Source organism: Mesoplodon mirus (assembly GCF_964341445.2).
Source record: "Mesoplodon mirus genome assembly, chromosome: 19".
In the NCBI taxonomy this organism is placed as follows: Eukaryota; Metazoa; Chordata; class Mammalia; order Artiodactyla; family Ziphiidae; genus Mesoplodon; species Mesoplodon mirus.
The window spans coordinates 12,673,814-12,692,413 of NC_138995.1; the positions used below are offsets into that span (position 1 = coordinate 12,673,814).

At 53.9% G+C, this 18,600-nt stretch overlaps 2 protein-coding genes across 2 annotated transcripts; one reads left to right on the forward strand and one right to left on the reverse strand.

Annotated features, from left to right (window-relative positions):
- Positions 1 to 242: 242 nt before the first annotated feature.
- On the reverse strand, positions 243 to 3,553 carry LOC309795126 (chymotrypsinogen 2; the record flags this gene model as incomplete). Its single annotated transcript, XM_082607204.1, has 7 exons — positions 3,499 to 3,553; positions 2,631 to 2,734; positions 2,428 to 2,507; positions 2,007 to 2,085; positions 1,491 to 1,671; positions 1,279 to 1,412; positions 243 to 404 (listed from the first exon to the last, which is right to left on the reverse strand). Exons 1-7 carry the CDS (start codon positions 3,548 to 3,550, stop codon positions 243 to 245), a joined length of 792 nt encoding a protein of 263 aa, XP_082463330.1. The 5' UTR covers positions 3,551 to 3,553.
- A 10,229-nt stretch (positions 3,554 to 13,782) lies between these two features.
- LOC309794640 (chymotrypsinogen B-like) lies at positions 13,783 to 18,208 on the forward strand (the record flags this gene model as incomplete). Its single annotated transcript, XM_082606391.1, is given in 8 exon segments — positions 13,783 to 13,834; positions 15,623 to 15,726; positions 15,849 to 15,928; positions 16,030 to 16,108; positions 16,365 to 16,545; positions 17,440 to 17,573; positions 18,040 to 18,075; positions 18,077 to 18,208. Coding segments are annotated over 8 exon segments (798 nt in total).
- Between the last annotated feature and the right edge of the window lie 392 nt (positions 18,209 to 18,600).

Genomic DNA, 18,600 nt, shown 5'->3' on the forward strand with positions numbered 1-18,600 from the left:
TGGGGGCCACGGTCCCCCTTTATCTGCCTGCGCCCTTCCTGGCCACTCTTGGGAGGTGGACTAAGGAGGGGCCCTCCTGGACACCCCCGGACACCTGGTTCAGTGAAGGTCCAAATCCAGGAGCAGAGTGAACTCTCAGAAGCCCCAAAACAGGTCACAGACACCATCAGCATGTCTTCCACTGGTTTATTGAGGCTTTGTGGAAGCAAGGTCAGCAGGGAGGCCAGGGTGAAGCCTGGTCGTCAGTTCGCTGCCAGGGTCTGCTGCACCCAGGGAATGAGTGCAGTGACGCGGGCATACACGCCGGGGCTGGAGACGGAGCAGGTGCCGCTGCCCCAGGACACGATGCCCACCAGGTTCCAGACTCCATCCTTCTGGCAGACCAGGGGGCCACCAGAGTCGCCCTGCAGGACAGGGAGGAGGGGGCTTGGATCTGGCAGCCCAGGTGGCCTGGCCCAGAGGCCCCTGAACGTTGTTCCCAGAGCCCAGTCCCAGGCCTGATAGCCAGTAGAAGCTCAGAACATGCATATGACAAGGATTATGAAAGAAACCACAGGGCTTCCCTGGTGGCGCACTGGTTGAGAGTCCGCCTGCCGATGCAGGGGACACGGGTTCGTGCCCCTGTCCGGGAAGATCCCACGTGCCGCGGAGCGGCTGGGCCCGTGAGCCATGGCCGCTGAGCCTGCGTGTCCGGAGCCTGTGCTCCACAACGGGAGAGGCCACAGCAGTGAGAGGCCCGCGTACCGCAAAAAAAAAAAAAAAAAAAAAGAAACCACAGCAGCTCCTGTGGTTTGTGCCCCTGGAAGTCTGGGCCACCCCCTGGGGTGGGGTCCTAGAACAGAGGCTCAACAGAGCAGGTTTCATTGATAGGAGGAAAGCATGGGTGGTGCTGGCCGTGGGGCTACTGTGAGGGAGGAAGAGCTGCCAGACCCCTTCTGGAGCCCTGGGCCACCATGCTCTGCTGCCCAGGCTGTGCACTGCACAATTCCAGGAGGTGCCATTACTCAGACTTTGATATTAGTGGAATCTTGCAATATGGCGGCTCTGAGACCAGAGCCCCTTGCTCTGGCACCTCTCTGCTGAGGTCACTGATGACCCTCCAGGAGCCCTGTCTTCCCAACTACTCAGGCAGGAATGCACAGGGAGAGAGTGGCAGGCCCTAGAAAGAGGTCTGCCTGCTACTTCCATTTCCTCTCTCTTTGCCCGAGCCCTGGCCTGGGCTTTGGCCTGAACCCACCCCAGGCTGGGAGGGAAGGAAGGGAGCCTGGGAGGCCATACCATGCAGGAGGACACGCCGCTGGCGCCGGCGCAGATCATGCTCTTGGTGATCTTGTTGCCCCAGTATTTCTTGCATTCGGTGTTGGACAGGAGGGGCAGAGTCGCCTGCTGCAGCCTGTCGGGGGTGTCGGCATCTGGAAGGGCAGGGTGGGTGGTTAGTGACTGCTGCCCCCACCTCCCACCTGGCCAGCCAGTGGTCTCTCGTCACTCACTGGTGTGTTTGGTCAGGCCCCAGCCGGTTGTGACACACAGCATCCCGGGGGGGAAGTAATCCCTAGCGCGGGGCAGGCACACGGCGGACACAGTCTTGGAGAAGCGCGCAGGCGTGGCCAGCTTCAGCAGGGTGATGTCGTTGATGGTGGTGAACGGGTTGTACCTGGGGTTCTTGAAAACCTGTGGGGCAGGGCCAGACAGCTGCCTTTGGGGTCTGGGAAGAAGCCGACCGGGGCAGAACCTGGCGCCAGGCTACCCCTCACAGTGCTCCTCCGTGGACAATGGCCTGTTCAACTCGGCAGCTCCTTCCATGGCCCCAGGAGCCCGAGGCCCAGGCCCAAGGTGCAGACCTTCCCCTCATGGAGCCTTGCACACCCTGCTTTCTGCTTCGTCCCATTATGATGGGGTATTGGGGTGACCGGGAGGAGCTGGGGCCCTGGGGATTAGCCTGGGCTGCACACTCCCGAGGGTCCACCCTGCCTGGGGTCACACCTGGACACCAGGGGCTGCCATACCTTGGCAATCTTCAACACCTGGATGTTCTCGGCGTCTGAGCCCTGGTCAAACTCCCCAGCCACAACCAGATGGGAGGTTCTGGAGAGGGCCAGAGAAAGGAGTGGTTCCTGACGTGAGGGGGGCATTTGGGGTGCAGGGTGCTTATGTGTGTGAGTGCACGCGTGTGCAGGCGTAATGCGCATGCGTGTCTTTGTGTGTCTGCACACACGGCTGTGGTGACGATCAGAGATGGAAGCTCAGAATCTCAACTGGGCCTACAGCCCGCCATGTGTTTTCCCAGGAACCCCTAGGACACTGGAAAGACCTGGGTTTGCTACACATTTCCAAATAAGAAACTGGGAAATGAAGGCGTTTAAGGGCAAGTCCTCAGTGCTGGAGGAAACCACCCCAAGGGGTTTCTTGGGGACCCCGGGCTCTCACCTGACACTGCAGTGGGCGGCGGTGGCCACCCAGTCCTTGCCGATGAGGGAGCCCCCGCAGAAGTGGAAGCCAGTGCTGTCCTGGAGGAAGATGGGGAGGGTCAGCCCCACCCAGACACCAGCAAAACCAGTCTGGGCAGCAGCCCCCAGCTGGGCTAATACCCCAGTGCATCCCCCTACTCGTGTGCAGAATTCCCCCCTCACCTGCAGGGACACCTGCCAGGGCCAGGAGCCGGGGACAGCGTCCTCCCCATTGACGATCCTGGACAGGCCGCTCAGCACAGGGTCGATGGCAGGGACCCCGCAGCCTGAGGGTGGAAGTATGGAGTGAGGGGCGGAGGCCAAGGTCCCACCCAGGACTCACCGCCCCAGGAATACTCCGGGGGCAATTCAGGCTGACATGTGCTCCAGCCCAGACAAGCCCAACAGGCTGAGCTTGAGGGGGTGGCAGGGCCAAAGCCTGGGCTGGGAGGCCCTATCACTGCCTACCTTAACCACTCTGAGTCTCAGTTTTCCCACCAGCAAAATGGGGATCTTACAGTTGCTAACTTCACAGAGTTGGTATAATAAGGATGAAAGATGCTTTGCCTTAGCAGACAAAGCAGGCAAAGCAGGAACTCGCTCAGTTCCTGGCACACAGTGAACAAAAGTTTAAAAGTTTAAAAGGGCTGGTTCAAGGGCATGAAAGGGCTGACGGGGGCCAAGCCACACTTGCTCATCATCTGAGCCTGCTTGGGAGCCACCAACTATTCACAGAGCTTTCTGTCCCTCTGGAATTGCTGCCCCTCCTTGCACACGATGCGAGGCCCCAGGAAGGTCCACCTCCACCGCGGGGGCCTCACACTGGCTGGTCTGGTCCAGTCCTCCCAGCATTCTCATTGTAGAGATGGAGCTGGTGAGGCTCAGAGAGGGAGAAAGACTCGCTCAGGCTCACACCACCACGCACAACTGAACTGGGAGCAGGGACCCCACTGCGCCTTGCTGGCCTTGGGGTTGGTGGGGCCAGCACCCCTTCCAGCAGTTGGAGGAAGGGTAGACAGCCTTCCCGGCCTCTGCCTGCCCTGGTGCTCACCAAAGGCCGTGCCCAGGAGGGCGCAGCAGGAGAGGAGCCAGAGGAAGGTCATGGTTCCGCAGTCAAGGAGGTGTAGGCCGCCTGCCTGGAGGGCTCCCCGTTATATCCCTGTGCACCAGGCTGTTATCTGAAGACCTTGAGGTGATAATCCCTTTCCTGGGCATGTGTCCCAGTGGGCAGGATATGCCAGAGCAGGGCTGGCATCAGGGCCTGGGATGGCAGCAGCTGGGGCCAGGATCTAGGGCAAAGTTGGGGCCAAACAAGGTGGCTTCCTACCCACAGCTAAGGGGAAGGGGACATTCAGGTTTCCTCCTCCAGGCCCTACCTCTAGAGGGGCCCTGCGGGCAGCAGCCAGGCCTGGGCTGGATTTGAGCCCCAGCCAATTCTCTCATTGTCTGGAGGACCTTGGACAAGTAATTTAGTTCGTCTGCAGTTGTTCAAAACCCCATGGGCAGTATGGTCAAGTAGGGGGAGGGGCAGGGACCAAAGCGTGGTGAGGGCACAGGTGACCAGTGGGCTGAGGATGCTCCCCTAGTCTTAGGATGGCCAAGAAGGCTCAATGGCTCAGTTCAGTATCAGTGGCAGTCACGTGGGCTGGTTCAGAGGGCAAGCCGCCCGCTGCCCGTTCACATGGAGCCAGGCCGCTCCACCCAGGCATCCTGCCCTTGGAATTGAGTACATGGCGTTCAGGTGCAGGACTGGGCCCAGGGCCAGCCAGGGGGCCTCTGCTATCATCCCAGCAAGAGCTTCTGGAGGCTACACCAGGCAGGAAAGCAGGGGGCAAGGAGGCCTGTTTCGGGTGGGCAGCAGGGCCCTTTCCCAGCAACTGGGAAACTGGGGAGGGAGAAATGTGAAGGTGAGACTGCCAGGCACAGGGCAAGTACCCCAAAACACATAGGTAAAACGATATCTTATGGCTATTTTTAATTTCCATTGCATTGATGATTGTAGTGTGGTGGGTCACAGGTTTCAGCACAAAACAGCTGTGGGGCCTTGGGCAAGTTACCCTCTCTGATCCCATTTCTAAATATGTAAACTGGGGATCCTTAGAGCAAGGGTCCCGCTTTATGAAAGGGCACAGTCCATACTGAGTGTGCTGGGACCAGGCCTAACACAGTCCACGCTGGTCAGACCTGGTACTTTTCCTCCTTGATTTGCCTGTGGGGTCCCTTTGTGCGTTCTAGAAGACTGCCAATGACAGGGAGGGATGGCCACAGTGCATTAGGTGGGAAAGCAGGGCACGAAACAGGATGCAGAGTGTGGCCCCATCTGTATGAAACCCACCACTTGTGCAATTCCATCCATCCCATCAACCAGCGCTTACCAGGCCCCTGCTGGAACAGAACAAACAAAAGAAAGAAACACAAATTCCTGACTTACAAGCTTAGGTGGGAAAGGGGTGGGGAGTTTATGGAAAAGAGTTAAAAAAAAAAAGTAAAATATACATTACTACCAGCTAAGGAGTTATTATCATTGTTATTATTATTATTATTTTTATTATTATTTTTATTATTATTAATACCGAGGCAGGAGGGCCTCACTCCGAAGGGGACATTAAGTTGAGACCTAAGAGTTTGCCAAGCTATCTGGGTGCAGACGGTGTGCAGGGAGAGGGAACAGGGAGGGCAAAGGCCTGGTGGAGGGAGCCTGGGTGGCACCAAGAGCTGAGAGGACACGTGGCAGGGCGGAGAGGCCAAGGGGCCGACAGAGGAGGGCCCTGGTGAAGGTACAGGGCTGTCCCGAGTGGCTGCCAAGATGCGAGGTGGCAGCCGCCGGGCCTGAGTGGGGGAGGGGCGTGGCCGGTGAGGGAGGGCACGCGGCGGCTCGAACCCACCCGTGGCTGTGGCCTTGGGAGCCGACAGCTGGTCCGGGTCCTGCCCGTCCAGCGCCCCCTGCTCATGGTTGCCAGAGACCTGGGAACTCGCGCAGCTGCGGGTGGGGGCGGGGAAGGCGGCCCCCGCAGGTGCTCGACTCCTGCTGGGGGCGGGGCCAAAGCTGACTGAGGCCTTGCGCGCGGACCTCCACCCGCCCCGCCCCCTCGCCTGGCGTATCGACCCGAGAGACTGCGCACTCCGCAGATTCCCCCGACCCCGAGGAAGAACGCGTAAGCTCAGAGTGTTAGGTGCCCCCCATTCTCCAAAACGCCGGGCCCTGAACTTCCTGCCTCTGGGCATTTTCCCGCTCTGTTCCCTCCCTTTAGAAGGCCCACCGCCCTTCCGGCCCCGGCCCTGGCCGTGAGCTCCTCCTTGTATGCAGCAGTTCAGCCTTGGCTATGGCTGGCCAGCGGCAAAGCAGGCATCAGTCAGAGGCCATGGATGAGTCGCTGGATCTCTGGACCCAGAAGTTGTTTAGCCAATGAAGTTTACAGTAAGGAGCATTTTCCTGGGTTCACTTTGTCGCTGATACTTTTCTCTCCCATCCTCGGGTTTGGAACCCTGCCTCACCTCTAGACTCCTGGAGCCCAGCCGTCTCTGCTCATGCACACTCCTAGGGAGAAGGTACCGCCTTGTTCGCGGGTTGTCTGCCACGTTAGAAAACCTTCACTCTGCACCTGTTACCTCGTTGCAGGTATGTGGCGTCTAGTGTGTTTAATGGGCAGTGCTGAAATCAGCCCACGAACAGGTGTAAATCAAAGAAAGTCACTCAGGAGAAGACCCAATGCACGGGGACCCTCATGGGGTCTGCTCTCTCCCAGGCAGCCTGGGTTTGGGGAAAGAGCTTTGCTGGAGGCAGGGGGCCCTAATCCAATCCCTGCCCAGCCACCTCCTGGGATTTGGCCTTGGGGGCAGTGTTGTGTCAGGGTTCCAGGTCCTGACTGGGCGGCGGGGCAGTGCGAATGCGTCCCTCCAGGACCCGCATCTCTGAGACTGTGCCATCTTCTTCGAGGCAGGAACTCAGAAGTCAGTTTTCTTAGATGAAGGAGCTACTCCTCTTGAAGTCGTGCCACTGAGGGGGTCAAATCCCAACCCTCTGTTTCACTAAAAATAAGATATATTGAAGTATAATTTACACATGGTGAAATGCACAGATCTTAAGTGAAGAGATGGATAAATATATATATATATATATATATATATTTTTTTTTTTTTTTTTTTTTTTGCGGTACGCGGGCCTCTCACTGTTGTGGCCTCTGCTGTGGCACAGGCTCCGGACGCGCAGGTTCAGCGCAGGCTCAGCGGCCATGGCTCACGGGCCCAGCCACTCCGCGTCATGTGAGATCTTCCCGGACCAGGGCACGAACCCCTGTCCCCTGCATCGGCAGGCAGACTCTCAACCACTGCGCCACGAGGGAAGCCCGAGACGGATAAATTTTGACATATACATACCATAGTGTAACAAACGCCACAACCACGATATAAAATATCATCACCCCCACCATACAGTATGCTGTCTTTGTGTCTGGATTCTTTCACTCCACCAGATGGTTTTGTGATTCATTTGTGTTCCTGCCTGTATCAGCAGTGTGTTCCTTCTTGTTGCTGAGTGGTGTTTCACTTCATAAGCACACCACACTTTATGCACCCATTCTCCGGCTAGGACATTTGGGCTGTTACCCCTCCCCCACCCCACTCCCTTTTTGCTCCTTGTAATGAAGTGATTCTCAGCCCTAAACATAGGCAGGCAAGAAATGTAGATTTCTTTATTTTTCTATTAGAGAATGAAATTTGAATTTCGATCCTTTATTCTGCCAGGAGTCTCACTGGAGAGTCTAACAAAGAGACTGTTTCTAAAGGTGTGGCCAGGGCTTAGGGAAACCATAAGGAGGTGCAGGTCAGCTTAGGGCTAGGGTCAGTGGGCCTGGAAATGCAAGAGTGGTTACCTGGCCCCTGGGGAGGGCGATATGCAAGGGGGAGGCCGCCAACAGGAGCTTGGCCTTTGTGGAAATCAGTGAAGACCACCCAAATGAGAACGGGTAGAGGCTGTTCATTCAGAGCTTGCTATAGCCTGGGAGTCAGGCAGCATCGCTTGTAACATCACTTTCCCATTCCCACCAGTAATGTATGAGGTTCCAATTCCTCCACAGCCTCGCCAAAACTTATTTTCTATTTAAAAAATTAGAGGTGTGGGGGCTTCCCTGGTGGCGCAGTGGTTGAGAGTCCGCCTGCCGTTGCAGGGGACACGGGTTCGTGCCCCGGTCCGGGAAGATCCCGCATGCTGCAGAGAGGCTAGGCCCGTGGGCCATGGCCGCTGAGCCTGCGTGTCTGGAGCCTGTGCTCCGCAACGGGAGAGGCCACAACAGTGAGAGGCTCGCGTACTGAAAAAAAAAAAAGGTGTGAAGGGATATCTCACTGTTTTTTTTTCAATTTTCAAAACTGTGCTAAAATACATATAATATAAAATTTACCATCTTAATCATTTTTAAGTGGACAGCTCGGAATGTACTAAGTGCATTCATATTGTTGTGCAACCATCACCGCCATCCATCTCCAGAACTCTTTTCTAATTGAAGTGCAGTTGATGTGCAATATTGTATGTTACAGGTGTACAATATAGTGATTCACAATTTTTAAAGGTTATACTCCATTTATAGTTATTGTAAAATATTGGTTGTATTTCTCATGTTGTACAATGTGTCCTTGTAGCTTTTTTGTGTTTTCTTCCCCCCAACCTCCCTGCCACGGCATGGGGGGAGGGTCTTAGTTCCCCTGACCGAGGATTGAACCTGTGTCCCCTGCAGTGGGAGCGAGGAGTCTTAACCACTGGACCACCAGGGAAATCCCCCATGGAACTTATTTTATACATAATAGTTTGTACCTCTTAATCCTCTACCCCTATATTGCCTCTCCCCCCGGAACTCTTCTCATCTTGCAAAACTGAAACTCTATATCCGTTAATCTATAACTCTCCTACCCCCAGCCCCAGGCAACTAGCATTGAATTGACTATCCTCAGTAACTGGTATAAGTGGGACCATACAGTATTTATCTTTTTGTGATTAGCTTATCTCACTTGGCATAATGTCCTCCAGGTTCATCCATGATGTAGCATATGTCAGAATTTTCTCTTTTTGGGTCTGAATAATACTCCATTGTTTATATATATACCACATTTGGTTTATTCATTCACTGGCCAATGGATACTTGGGTTGCTTCCTCGTTTTAGCTACTGTAAATAATACTGCTATAAATATGGGTGTACAAATATCTTTTTGTAATATTTATTTAATTTTTTAAGTGAAGTAGGCTTGATTTACAATGTTGTGTTAATTTTGCTGTACAGCAAAGCGACTCAGTTATACACATATGTACATTCTTTTTTTAAAAATTATTTATTTATTTATTTATTTATGGCCGCGCTGGGTCTTCGTTGCTGCGCATGGGCTTTCTCTAGTTGTGGCGAGCTGTGGCTGCTCTTCGTTGCAGTGCACAGGCTTCTCATTGTGGTGGCTTCTCTTGTTGCGGAGCGTGGGCTCTAGGCGCGCGGGCTTCAGTAGTTGTGGCACGCGGGCTCAGTAGCTGTGGCTTGTGGGCTCTAGAGCGCAGGCTCAGTAGTTGTGGCACACGGGCTTAGTTGATCCGCGGCATGTGAGATCTTCCCGGACCAGGGCTTGAACCCATGTCCCCTGCACTGGCAGGCGGATTCTTAACCACTGTGCCACCAGGGAAATCCGTATACATTCTTTTTTCATATTCTTTCCATTATGGTTTATCCCAGGATATTGAATATAGTTCCCTGTGTTGTACAGTAGGACCTTGTTGTTTATCCATTCTATATGTAATAGTTTGCATTTACTAACCCCAAACTCCCAGTCCATCCCTCCCCCATCCCCTCCCCCTCCCCCTTGGCAACCACAAGTCTGTTCTCTATGTCTGTGAGTCTGCTTCTCTTTTGTAGATAGGTTCATTTGTGGCATATTTTAGATTCCATGTATAAATGATAGCATATGGTAGTTATTTGTCTTTCTCTTTCTGACTTATTTCACTTAGTATGATAATCTCTAGCTGCATCCATGTTGCTGCAAATGGCATTATTTTGTTCTTTTTTATGGCTGAGTAATATTCCATTGTATATACATACCACATCTTCTTTATCCATTCATCTGTCAGTGGACATTTAGGTTGTTTCCATGTCTTGGCTATTGTGAATAGTGCTGCTATAAACATAGAGGTGCATATATCATTTTGAATTATAGTTTTGTCTGGATATATGCCCAGGAGTTGGATTGCTGGATCATATGGAAATTCTATTTTTAGTTTTCTGAGGAACCTCCATACTGTTTTTCATAGTGGCTGCACCAATTTACATTCTCACCAACAGTGTAGGAGGGTTCCCTTTTCTCTACACCCTCTCTAGCATTTGTTATTTGTAGACTTTTTAATGATGGCCATTCTGACCAGTGTGAGGTGGTACCTCATTGTAGCTTTGATTTGCATTTCTCTAATAATTATCGATGTTGTGCATCTTTTCATATGCCTATTGGCCATCTGGATGTCTTCTTTGGAGAAATGTCTCCCCCCAGCCCTAGGCAACTAGCACTGAATTTGGCTATTCTAAGTACCTGATGTAAGTGGGATCATACAGTATTTGATTTTTTGTGATTAGCTTATTTCACTTGGCCTCCAGTTTCATCCATGATGTAGCATATGTCAGAATTTTCTTCCTTTTTGGGTCTGAATAATATTCCATTGTGTGTGTGTGTGTGTTTATATATATATATATATATATATATATATATATATATATATATATATATACCCCATTTTGTTTATTCATTCATCCATCAATGGACACTTGGGTTGCTTCCATGTTTTAGCCACTGTAAATAGTGTTGCTATGAACATGGGGGTACAAATATCATTTTGAGACCCTGCTTTTAATTCTTTTGAGTATATACCCAGAAGTGGGATTGTGGGATCATATGGTAAATCTATTTTTAATTTGCTGAGGAATTACCATATTGTTTTCCACAGTGGCTGTACCATTTTACATTCTCATCAGTAGTGAACAAGGGTTCCAATATCTCCACTCCAGTTCTTACTAATTTCTGGTTTTTTTGTTGTTGTTTATATTAGCCATCCTAATGAGTGTGAATTGATACCTCGCTGTGGTTTTGATTTGCATTTCCCTAAAGACTGGTGATTTTGATCACTTTCTTATGTGCTCATTGGCCATCAGTGTGACTCCTCAATATCTGTGATCACCACTGATGCTGTAGGAACTGAGTACCCCAGCCACATGACCGCCAGGGCCTGTTTCCACCTGCACTTCAGCCTCTGCCGCCTCCCGTGTTAATTTGAGTAATTGTGATGCCACAGCGTGCCATGGGCCACCAGGTCTCATCCTCCCTGGCAAAGTTGTCCATGGACCACTCCAGTGTGTGAGCTAACCAATCCCAGAATCCCGTGTTCAGTGGTCCCGGGGCCACGGTTACTGTATCAGTCATGGTCGTGCCTGAGAAAAGGTGGCACGTTCAAACTGGGTTATTTGAGGAAAGTTTGAAAAAAGGGAATTTTTACAAAGGTGTGGGCAGGGTTTAGGGAACCAACAAAGGATAGTGAGGTGCACAGGGTTCTAGCAACAATGGGGACACACCTAGAGCTGAAGGGACACAGCGGGAGCAGTTGTGGAACCCAGAAAGGGTGGCTGTGCAGACAGGGCCACCTGAAAGGAGCCGAGCCGTCCATGGCCTCTGCAGAGGGAGACAGCCAGCCCACAGCAGCCTCCCAGGGAGGGAACCCAGACAATAAATACCCGACTTCTCTCTCCTCCCCCGTCTCCGGCTCTGACCCCAACAGGAAGCCTGAGAGCCTGGAAGCTGTTCTGCAGTCTTGTCCCTGAGGGTCAGTCTTGCTGTAGGCCAGCAAGGTGGAGAAGGATGGAGAGTGGATCTGAAGGGGGAAATGGAAGACATCCACAACCATTCTTACAGCTATTCTGTATCACTTAAGATGCTGCTAGTAATAGAACAGGTGGCTAACAGTGGCTAAGCAACAGTGGTTTGCTTTCCTCACACAGCAGGGATCTGGAGGTGTGCAGTTGTAGGCTTTTGCTCAGCACTGGGCGATGGTGTGGTCCTGGTCAGGGTCTTTCTTCTCTGGTCTCAAGATGGTGGCCAAGGTGCCAAGCACCACATCCTCTCAGGACTCAGCCAAAGTGCAGGAGGAGAAGGGCTGGGTTTCTCCTCACCTCTTTGCCTCCACGGGATTATGTTCATCAGAGCTCTCCCCCCGCCGCCCCCAGAGCTGGGGTGGGTTGACCCTCCAGGGGAACCCTCCACAAGGATGAGAAAGGGGAGATGGCTTTAGGTGAGTGGCAAAGGCTGTCCCTCCTTGTGACAGGACGGTCACCCTGCTCCCAGGGAGTACTCACCTCATGGTCTGGTTTGAACGAGGGGATGGGTGGGGCAAAAAGGGATCGTTCAAAGTAAAAAACACACCAGCAAATGTGCACAAATCTCTGTGGGCCAGGGAAACGCTCCCTCCCCTGTGATATACCTTCCAAGGCCATATCCCTCCTGTATTCTACCCCGCCAAGAGTTTACTTTCCCAACAGACCTCAAGGGCCAGTGACCTCGGGCTGCTTCCGTTTTCTGCTCTGGAAAAGTCCTCGAGGCAAGGAAAATACAAATGTCTTTTCTACCTGCTTGAAATGAGTGAAGGAAAAACAAAACAAAACAGCAAATGTTAATATATACATAAATTACCTTGGCCTGGAATTCAATATGGATTCCTTATGCTCAAAGCCAGGGCTGACATCCCTGGCCTGAACCCAGTCTGTTAAAATATCAAAAAGCTTCAGACCCAGTTACCAAGCAGCTGCTGGCCCCAGTCTGTTTGCCCCCTGAAATTTGGCTGTCTCCGCCCTCCCCCAGAGAACAGCGTTCAGGGCCTCCGCGGGCCAGTCCCTCCCGAAGCCACTGTTTACCCAGGTCAGAGCTTCTGCTCAATAGTGGTTAAATAGTTTGAACATCCCCCTGCAGAGAACACACGACTCTAAAACAAAATTAAATTTACAACTCAAAACTAAAGTTACAACTCAGAGACAAAACTTCAAAACTAATCAAGTCCAAATCAAGATCTGTGACATTGTCCCGCTTGCTCTGATCCACTTCTCCCTAGGTGACCATGGCCCTGTGGCCACAGAGCCCTGGAGGCCTTGGAAGTAGATGCAGTTCACCCAGTCAGCACATTTTCCTTCTCACACTGGCTCAGCGGTGAGGCCCAGGCTGGATTGTCCAGAGCAGCAGCTTTCCGGACCCTCTCCAGGTTTTTCAGACTCACCGTGTTCTTTTCTTGTTTGTTTCATGTCTGTGTCTCTCACTGGGGTCTTGGACCCATGAGGGCAGGGGTGCCCTGTGCTCTGTTCCTGTGGGTGCTCCAGTGTCCAGATCAGGCGCTGTCCCAGGGGAGAGAAGGAACTTGTGCCCATGGCGCTGAGAAGTCTCCTGGCCTCCACTTACGACAAACGCATCACCGGTGTATTACCTACATCTGTCCTCTTCTCATTGTTCTGTGACAGTTAAAATCGTTTTTCTGTTTTCTCCATGTGTCATTTGATGGTGTGAAATCAAAGCCCCATTTTATATGAAACTCAAGCGTTATGCAATGACCAGTTCCTTAAGTTGAGAATTATCACAGGAGAAGAGAATTCAGTTGAGCTCAGCGGCAGATAAGGGACAGCCAGTCAGCATGTTTGCCAGCCTGTGACCCGCCCACAGCCACCGATGGGGGCGATTCCTTCATGCCTACATGTGTCCTCATGCAGGCTCTGAAGCTGCTTGGCTGGGCTGGTTTCAAGGGGACCCTCTGGATGACACAGCATTTCTGTATGATACTACACTTTAAAAAAGATTATTTAATTAATTATTTATTTATTTGCCACGCCGCGAGGCATGTAAGATCACAGCGTGTGGGATCTTAGCTCCCCGACCAGGGATTGAACCCGTGCCCCCTGCAGTGGAAGCACGGAGTCCTAACCACTGGGCCGCCAGGGAAGTCCCATACCGAGTCTCACATTGAAAACCCTCTTCTCTGATAACGCGAGGCCCCCAGTGATGACCAGCTGGGATTCTTTGGACCCCATGGTGGGGTTGCCTAAGGTTCCTGGGTGACATTGTGCCAGGGCAGCTGCCCTCTTCCCAGGGGCTGGATGTCCCCGGCTGAGAGCCAATACAGGCTTCGAGGGGGGCTCGGTTCCCCCCCGCCGTCCTGCTTATCGCCCAAGGTTCCTGGATAACAGGAGGGTGGCTCTCAGGCATCTCTGGCTGGGCTGGGCCTGTGGGGTCCCAGGGGGTGTAAAAGGAGCCGCTGGGGCAGGTGCCCCATATCTCCCTGACTGTAGCAGCATGGCCTTTCTCTGGCTGCTCTCCTGCTTTGCCCTCGTGGGGGCCGCCTTCGGTGAGCGCTGGGGCTAGGGGTGCCAGCCAGGTCTGGGAGGGGGCTGAGGAGTAGTTCCCTGAGCCCCTAATGGCACCGCAGAGAGGCCCCATCAGAGGCTGGAGGGGCTCTGTCTGGAGCAACCTGGGGGCCTGGCCAAGAGGGAGATCTGAGCCCCCTTCCCTGCTCCCTTGGGCCTCACACCCTGACAGGCAATGGAGCCTGCAGGGAGGAGAGGGGTCCTTCTGGAGCTTTCTGAGCCCTCACACCCTGCACTGGAAGGGTGGAAAAGGCCCGTCTGGGCTGCACTGAGATCTGAGGCCCCAGAAGTGGCTCAAGTTGGGGAGCTGTGGGCAGAGAAGGGTGTGGTAGCAAGAGCCCTCCCACGGCCTCCACCTGGGGTTTTTATTTACTGTTCTGGGCACTTGCTAAGCGTTTCATTTTCTATTAAAAAAAGATGAAATAGTGAAAAATACAAAAAATAATATGACATCCATGTACCTTCCGTTGGGATTTAGCAAATGTTATCTTTTTCCAGATTTGCTTCAGGTGTTTCTTTTTAAAACATAAAACAGATTCAGCTGAAGTCCCCTCTCCTCCTTGGAAGGTGATCCCTATTCTGAGCTCACTGTGTATCATTTCTGTGTGGGATTTTACAAATTTACTACACATTCATAAATCCATAAACACAGTATAACATTTGTAAAAACTTACATGAACTGTATTATCTGCTACATCAGGTTTATAACATGCCTTTTCCCACCCGGGTGGTTTTAGATTTATCCCAGTTAATATGATGACCCAGCTCGTTCACTTTAATCTCTGTAAAACACTCAGCTGTGTGAATACATCACAGCTGATATTCTAATCTTCTTGCTATTACAAAAAAATGGATTATGTTGATGACATATGTTTTGGTGATAACAAAACAGTGAGTGGCTGGTGCATCCCCCTGTCCCCACGGGCAGGATGCCGGTCTGGGCATGCAGCAAGGCCTACATGACCCCCGGGTGGCCTGGCTGTTCGTAAGGGCTGTACCTGCCCAACTTTCCTTACTGTCGCCAAATTGTAAAACCTGTATACAGGTGCCGAGAACTCACCTGGTCCTGACACAGCAAATGCGTCAGGGACACATTAAGTACACCTGACTTTTCTCATTGTTTTGTGACAATTCAGGTCCTTTGTTTTCAGTTTCCTCAATGTGTCCTTTTACAGCATGGAATCAAAGTCCCGTTTTATTAAATAATTGACTAAAACTTTATACAATGAAGAGATCCTGAAATCTCTGGGACTAGTGAATTCAGTGTAAAACATACTCCCGTCGCCTGTCAGAATTCTGGGTTCCCTAGGGGCTGGGGTTATCAGATTTTAATTCCACCCCCCAGGCCCCACCAATCTAATGGGTGAGCTTTGACTTGTGAGGTGAGATTGTTTGCTCCCCAGTTTACTGAGGAAAATGAGCATCAGGGATTCAGTGACTGGTCTGAGGCTTCACAGCAAGGAAGGGTGGGCCTAGGAGTCCAGGCAGGACAGTCCGATTTTTCAGCCTGTTTTCTGCTCTTTCAGGCGGGGTGGCCCTGGGTGGGAGCAGCCCTGTTCCTCTGCATCCCTGGATGGGCCACTGGGGTCAGCAGGCTGTATGTGGGGATCCTTGAGCCCACGGGTGGAAGGCACCAGGGGAAGTTTTTTGGAGGAGGGGGGAGTGTGGCAGAGGGTCCTGAGTCAGCCTGGGCAGCTGAGCTACAAACCAGGATTTCTGCAGACTGGCTCCGGGGTCTCAAACCTTCCCCGTCCCCTCGCCCTCCTCAGGCTGCGGGGTCCCTGCCATCGACTCTGTGCTGAGTGGCCTGTCCAGGATTGTCAACGGGGAGGATGCTGTCCCCAGCTCCTGGCCCTGGCAGGTGTCCCTGAAGGTGAGGGGGGAATTCTGCACATGAGTGGGAGGATGCACTGGGGTATCAGCCCAGCTGGGGGCTGCTGCCCAGATTGGTTTTGCTGGTGTCCGGGCGGGGCTGACCCTCCGATCTTCCTCTAGGACAGCACTGGCTTCCACTTCTGCGGGGGCTCCCTCATCAGTGAGGACTGGGTTGTCACCGCCGCCCACTGCGGGGTCAAGTGAGGGCTCAGGCTCAGGGTTCTGCTTTGGGCTCCAGTCTGGGGTGGGGGAGGGGAGTAGGGCACATTCTCAGTCCTCAACCCCCATGTGATTCCCCCAGAACCTCTGACCTGGTGGTGGCCGGGGAGTTTGACCAGGGCTCAGACGCCGAGAACATCCAGGTCCTGAAGATTGCCAAGGTACGCCCAGGCCCCGCTGGGCTGGCCCGGGATCAGTCACGGGGCTGCAGGCAGGAGCAGGGGGACGAAGACCCTTCGGCCGCTTGAGAGACAGGAGCCAAGGGCTGATGAGGCCGGTCTCAGGATTCTCATTCTGGGCTCCAGTGGGTCTGTCTCCACTGAATGGATCGCCAGGAAAGGAGCCGGTCTCCTTGAAACCTGCAGATCCCCGACTTAACACAGGGCCTTACCTCGTCTTTCTGGGCCCCACCCGCAGGTTTTCAAGAACCCCAAGTTCAGCATGCTCACTGTCCGAAACGACATCGCCCTGCTGAAGCTGGCCGCGCCCGCGCGCTTCTCCGAGACCGTGTCCGCTGTGTGCCTGCCCAGCGCCAACGACGACTTCCCCGCCGGGACGCTGTGCGCCACCACGGGCTGGGGCAAGACCAAGTACAATGGTGAGCGGGCTGTGGCCTTTCCAACCACGAGGCGTGTCCGGGGTAGGGGCTGCCTGAGCCGCGGGAGTCTCCAGGTGGGACACGTGTGGCTCTTTTTTAAATGTTTTGGTCTAAATTCCTATACAGTCATCAATCTTTCCATTTCTTTATTTAAAACGCTCTTAATTAAAAGCCTACCAAACATGAATAAAAATGAGGGTTAATAATATATACGTAAACAGTTTCTGAAGAAACACCTAAGTACCAGCAAGTCTCACCCCCTCTCACCTGCAAGGAGAGGGACAGCCCCGATTTCCCTCCAGACTGAGGAGGGCGGGTGCGTCCAGCGCCCCTGAAGTCTGGGCCCGGAGTCCAGTGACCTGGTCGGGTTGAGGCCTGAGCGCCCAGGTGCCCCCCCCCCCCGCCACCGCCCGCAAGTTCTTCCTCGGTGTCCTGAGTTCTGCCCCGGCCACGGCCCACCGGCTGGTCCCGTAACAGGACAGAAGCAGCCGGGAAAGGGCAGCAGGAGGGAGGTGCTCCCTCGGGGGTCCCCTCCAGTGTCCCCGGTCAGAAGGACGTCCATCCCCTTCCCCCTCGGGGGGGGAGGACGGCCCCTCTGCCCACACGCAGTGGCCGGCAGGGCCCAGAGCGCACGGGGCTCCGAGGCGGGACTTGCTGCAACAACTGCTGGAAGCACAGTCCCCGCTGCCTGGTGTGGAATCGCAGAGGAGCCGCGTCCCGGACTCTTTGAAGGTGTCAGGGAAGGTTCGAAGCTCGGTGTCCACGATCATCGCGATGGAGGAAGACTAGGACCGTGCAGGGGGAGGGCAGGGCTCAGGCGGCCCCTGGTCTCTTCTCCCCAGGGGCGGGCTGGTGGGATGAGGGGCCCTGACCGCACGCCCTCTGTCCTTCCAGCTCTCAAGACCCCCGACAAGCTGCAGCAGGCGACCCTGCCCATCGTGTCCAACGCCGACTGCAGGAAGTACTGGGGCAGCAAGATCACCGACGTGATGATCTGTGCGGGCGCCAGCGGCGTCTCCTCCTGCATGGTATGGCCTGGGTCCGCCACCCTGCCCGCCTTCACTGACCGCGCCTCCCCTGGCCAGGCCAGGAGGCCCACTCCTCTCTGCCATGACCTAACTTCATGCCCTGCCCAGTGCCCCAGTGAAGGGCTGGACCAGCCCTATCCGATGCCCCTGGTGGGGGCCGGCTCTGGCCAGGTGTGGTGTGGGGCTTCCCAGGCGTATTTAATCTCACACCAACCCCATGAGCTGGACGCTTCAGCCTATTTTACAGATGATGGGGAGGCTGAGAGGATAAGCCACCTGCCCCAGGCCCTCCAGGAGTCGGTGGCAGAGCTGGGGCTGCCATCTGAGCAGATCTGAGTCTCTTGTGCACAACCACTGGGCCCCCACCTGTGCTTTGTCTGCACCCCCTGGACTTGCCAGGTCAGGGCACACCAGGACCCTGGTACTCCCTTTCAGGCTTGAACACAAGTCCTATCTCCTCCTGCAGGGTGACTCTGGTGGCCCCCTGGTCTGCCAGAAGGATGGAGCCTGGAGCCTGGACCCTGGTGGGCATCGTGTCCTGGGGCAGTGGCACTTGTTCCATATCAACACCTGCTGTGTACGCCCATGTTACTGCACTCATCCCCTGGGTGCAGCAGATCCTGGCCACCAACTGAGCCCAGGGCTCCTGCCATCCCAACCCTGAATGTCCCCAGTAAAAGCATCTGTCTGCACATGTCTCACTGTGTGGCCTGGGCGACGTGGGGCTGCAGTGGTCCCCGTCACCCACTAAGGGGAGGTGTTACTGCTCCCTTTCCAGGCCGCCAGTACCCCAGCAACCCCCCTCTCAGGAAGCTGAGTCTTTGTATCTCTTCCTCCCTGCTCAGAACTCCATCCTGGGGTAGAGCCCAGCGACTAATTGCTGGAGCCAGCTTGGTCCGTGGAGCTTTCTGGAAGGCAGGAGTCTCGGCCAGGCTGTGAAGTCCCCGGAGATGGGCATTGGGAAGGCAGGGTGGGACTGTGGAGATGGTCTTTCTACCCTCCTTGGTTCTTCACTGCACATTTCTGC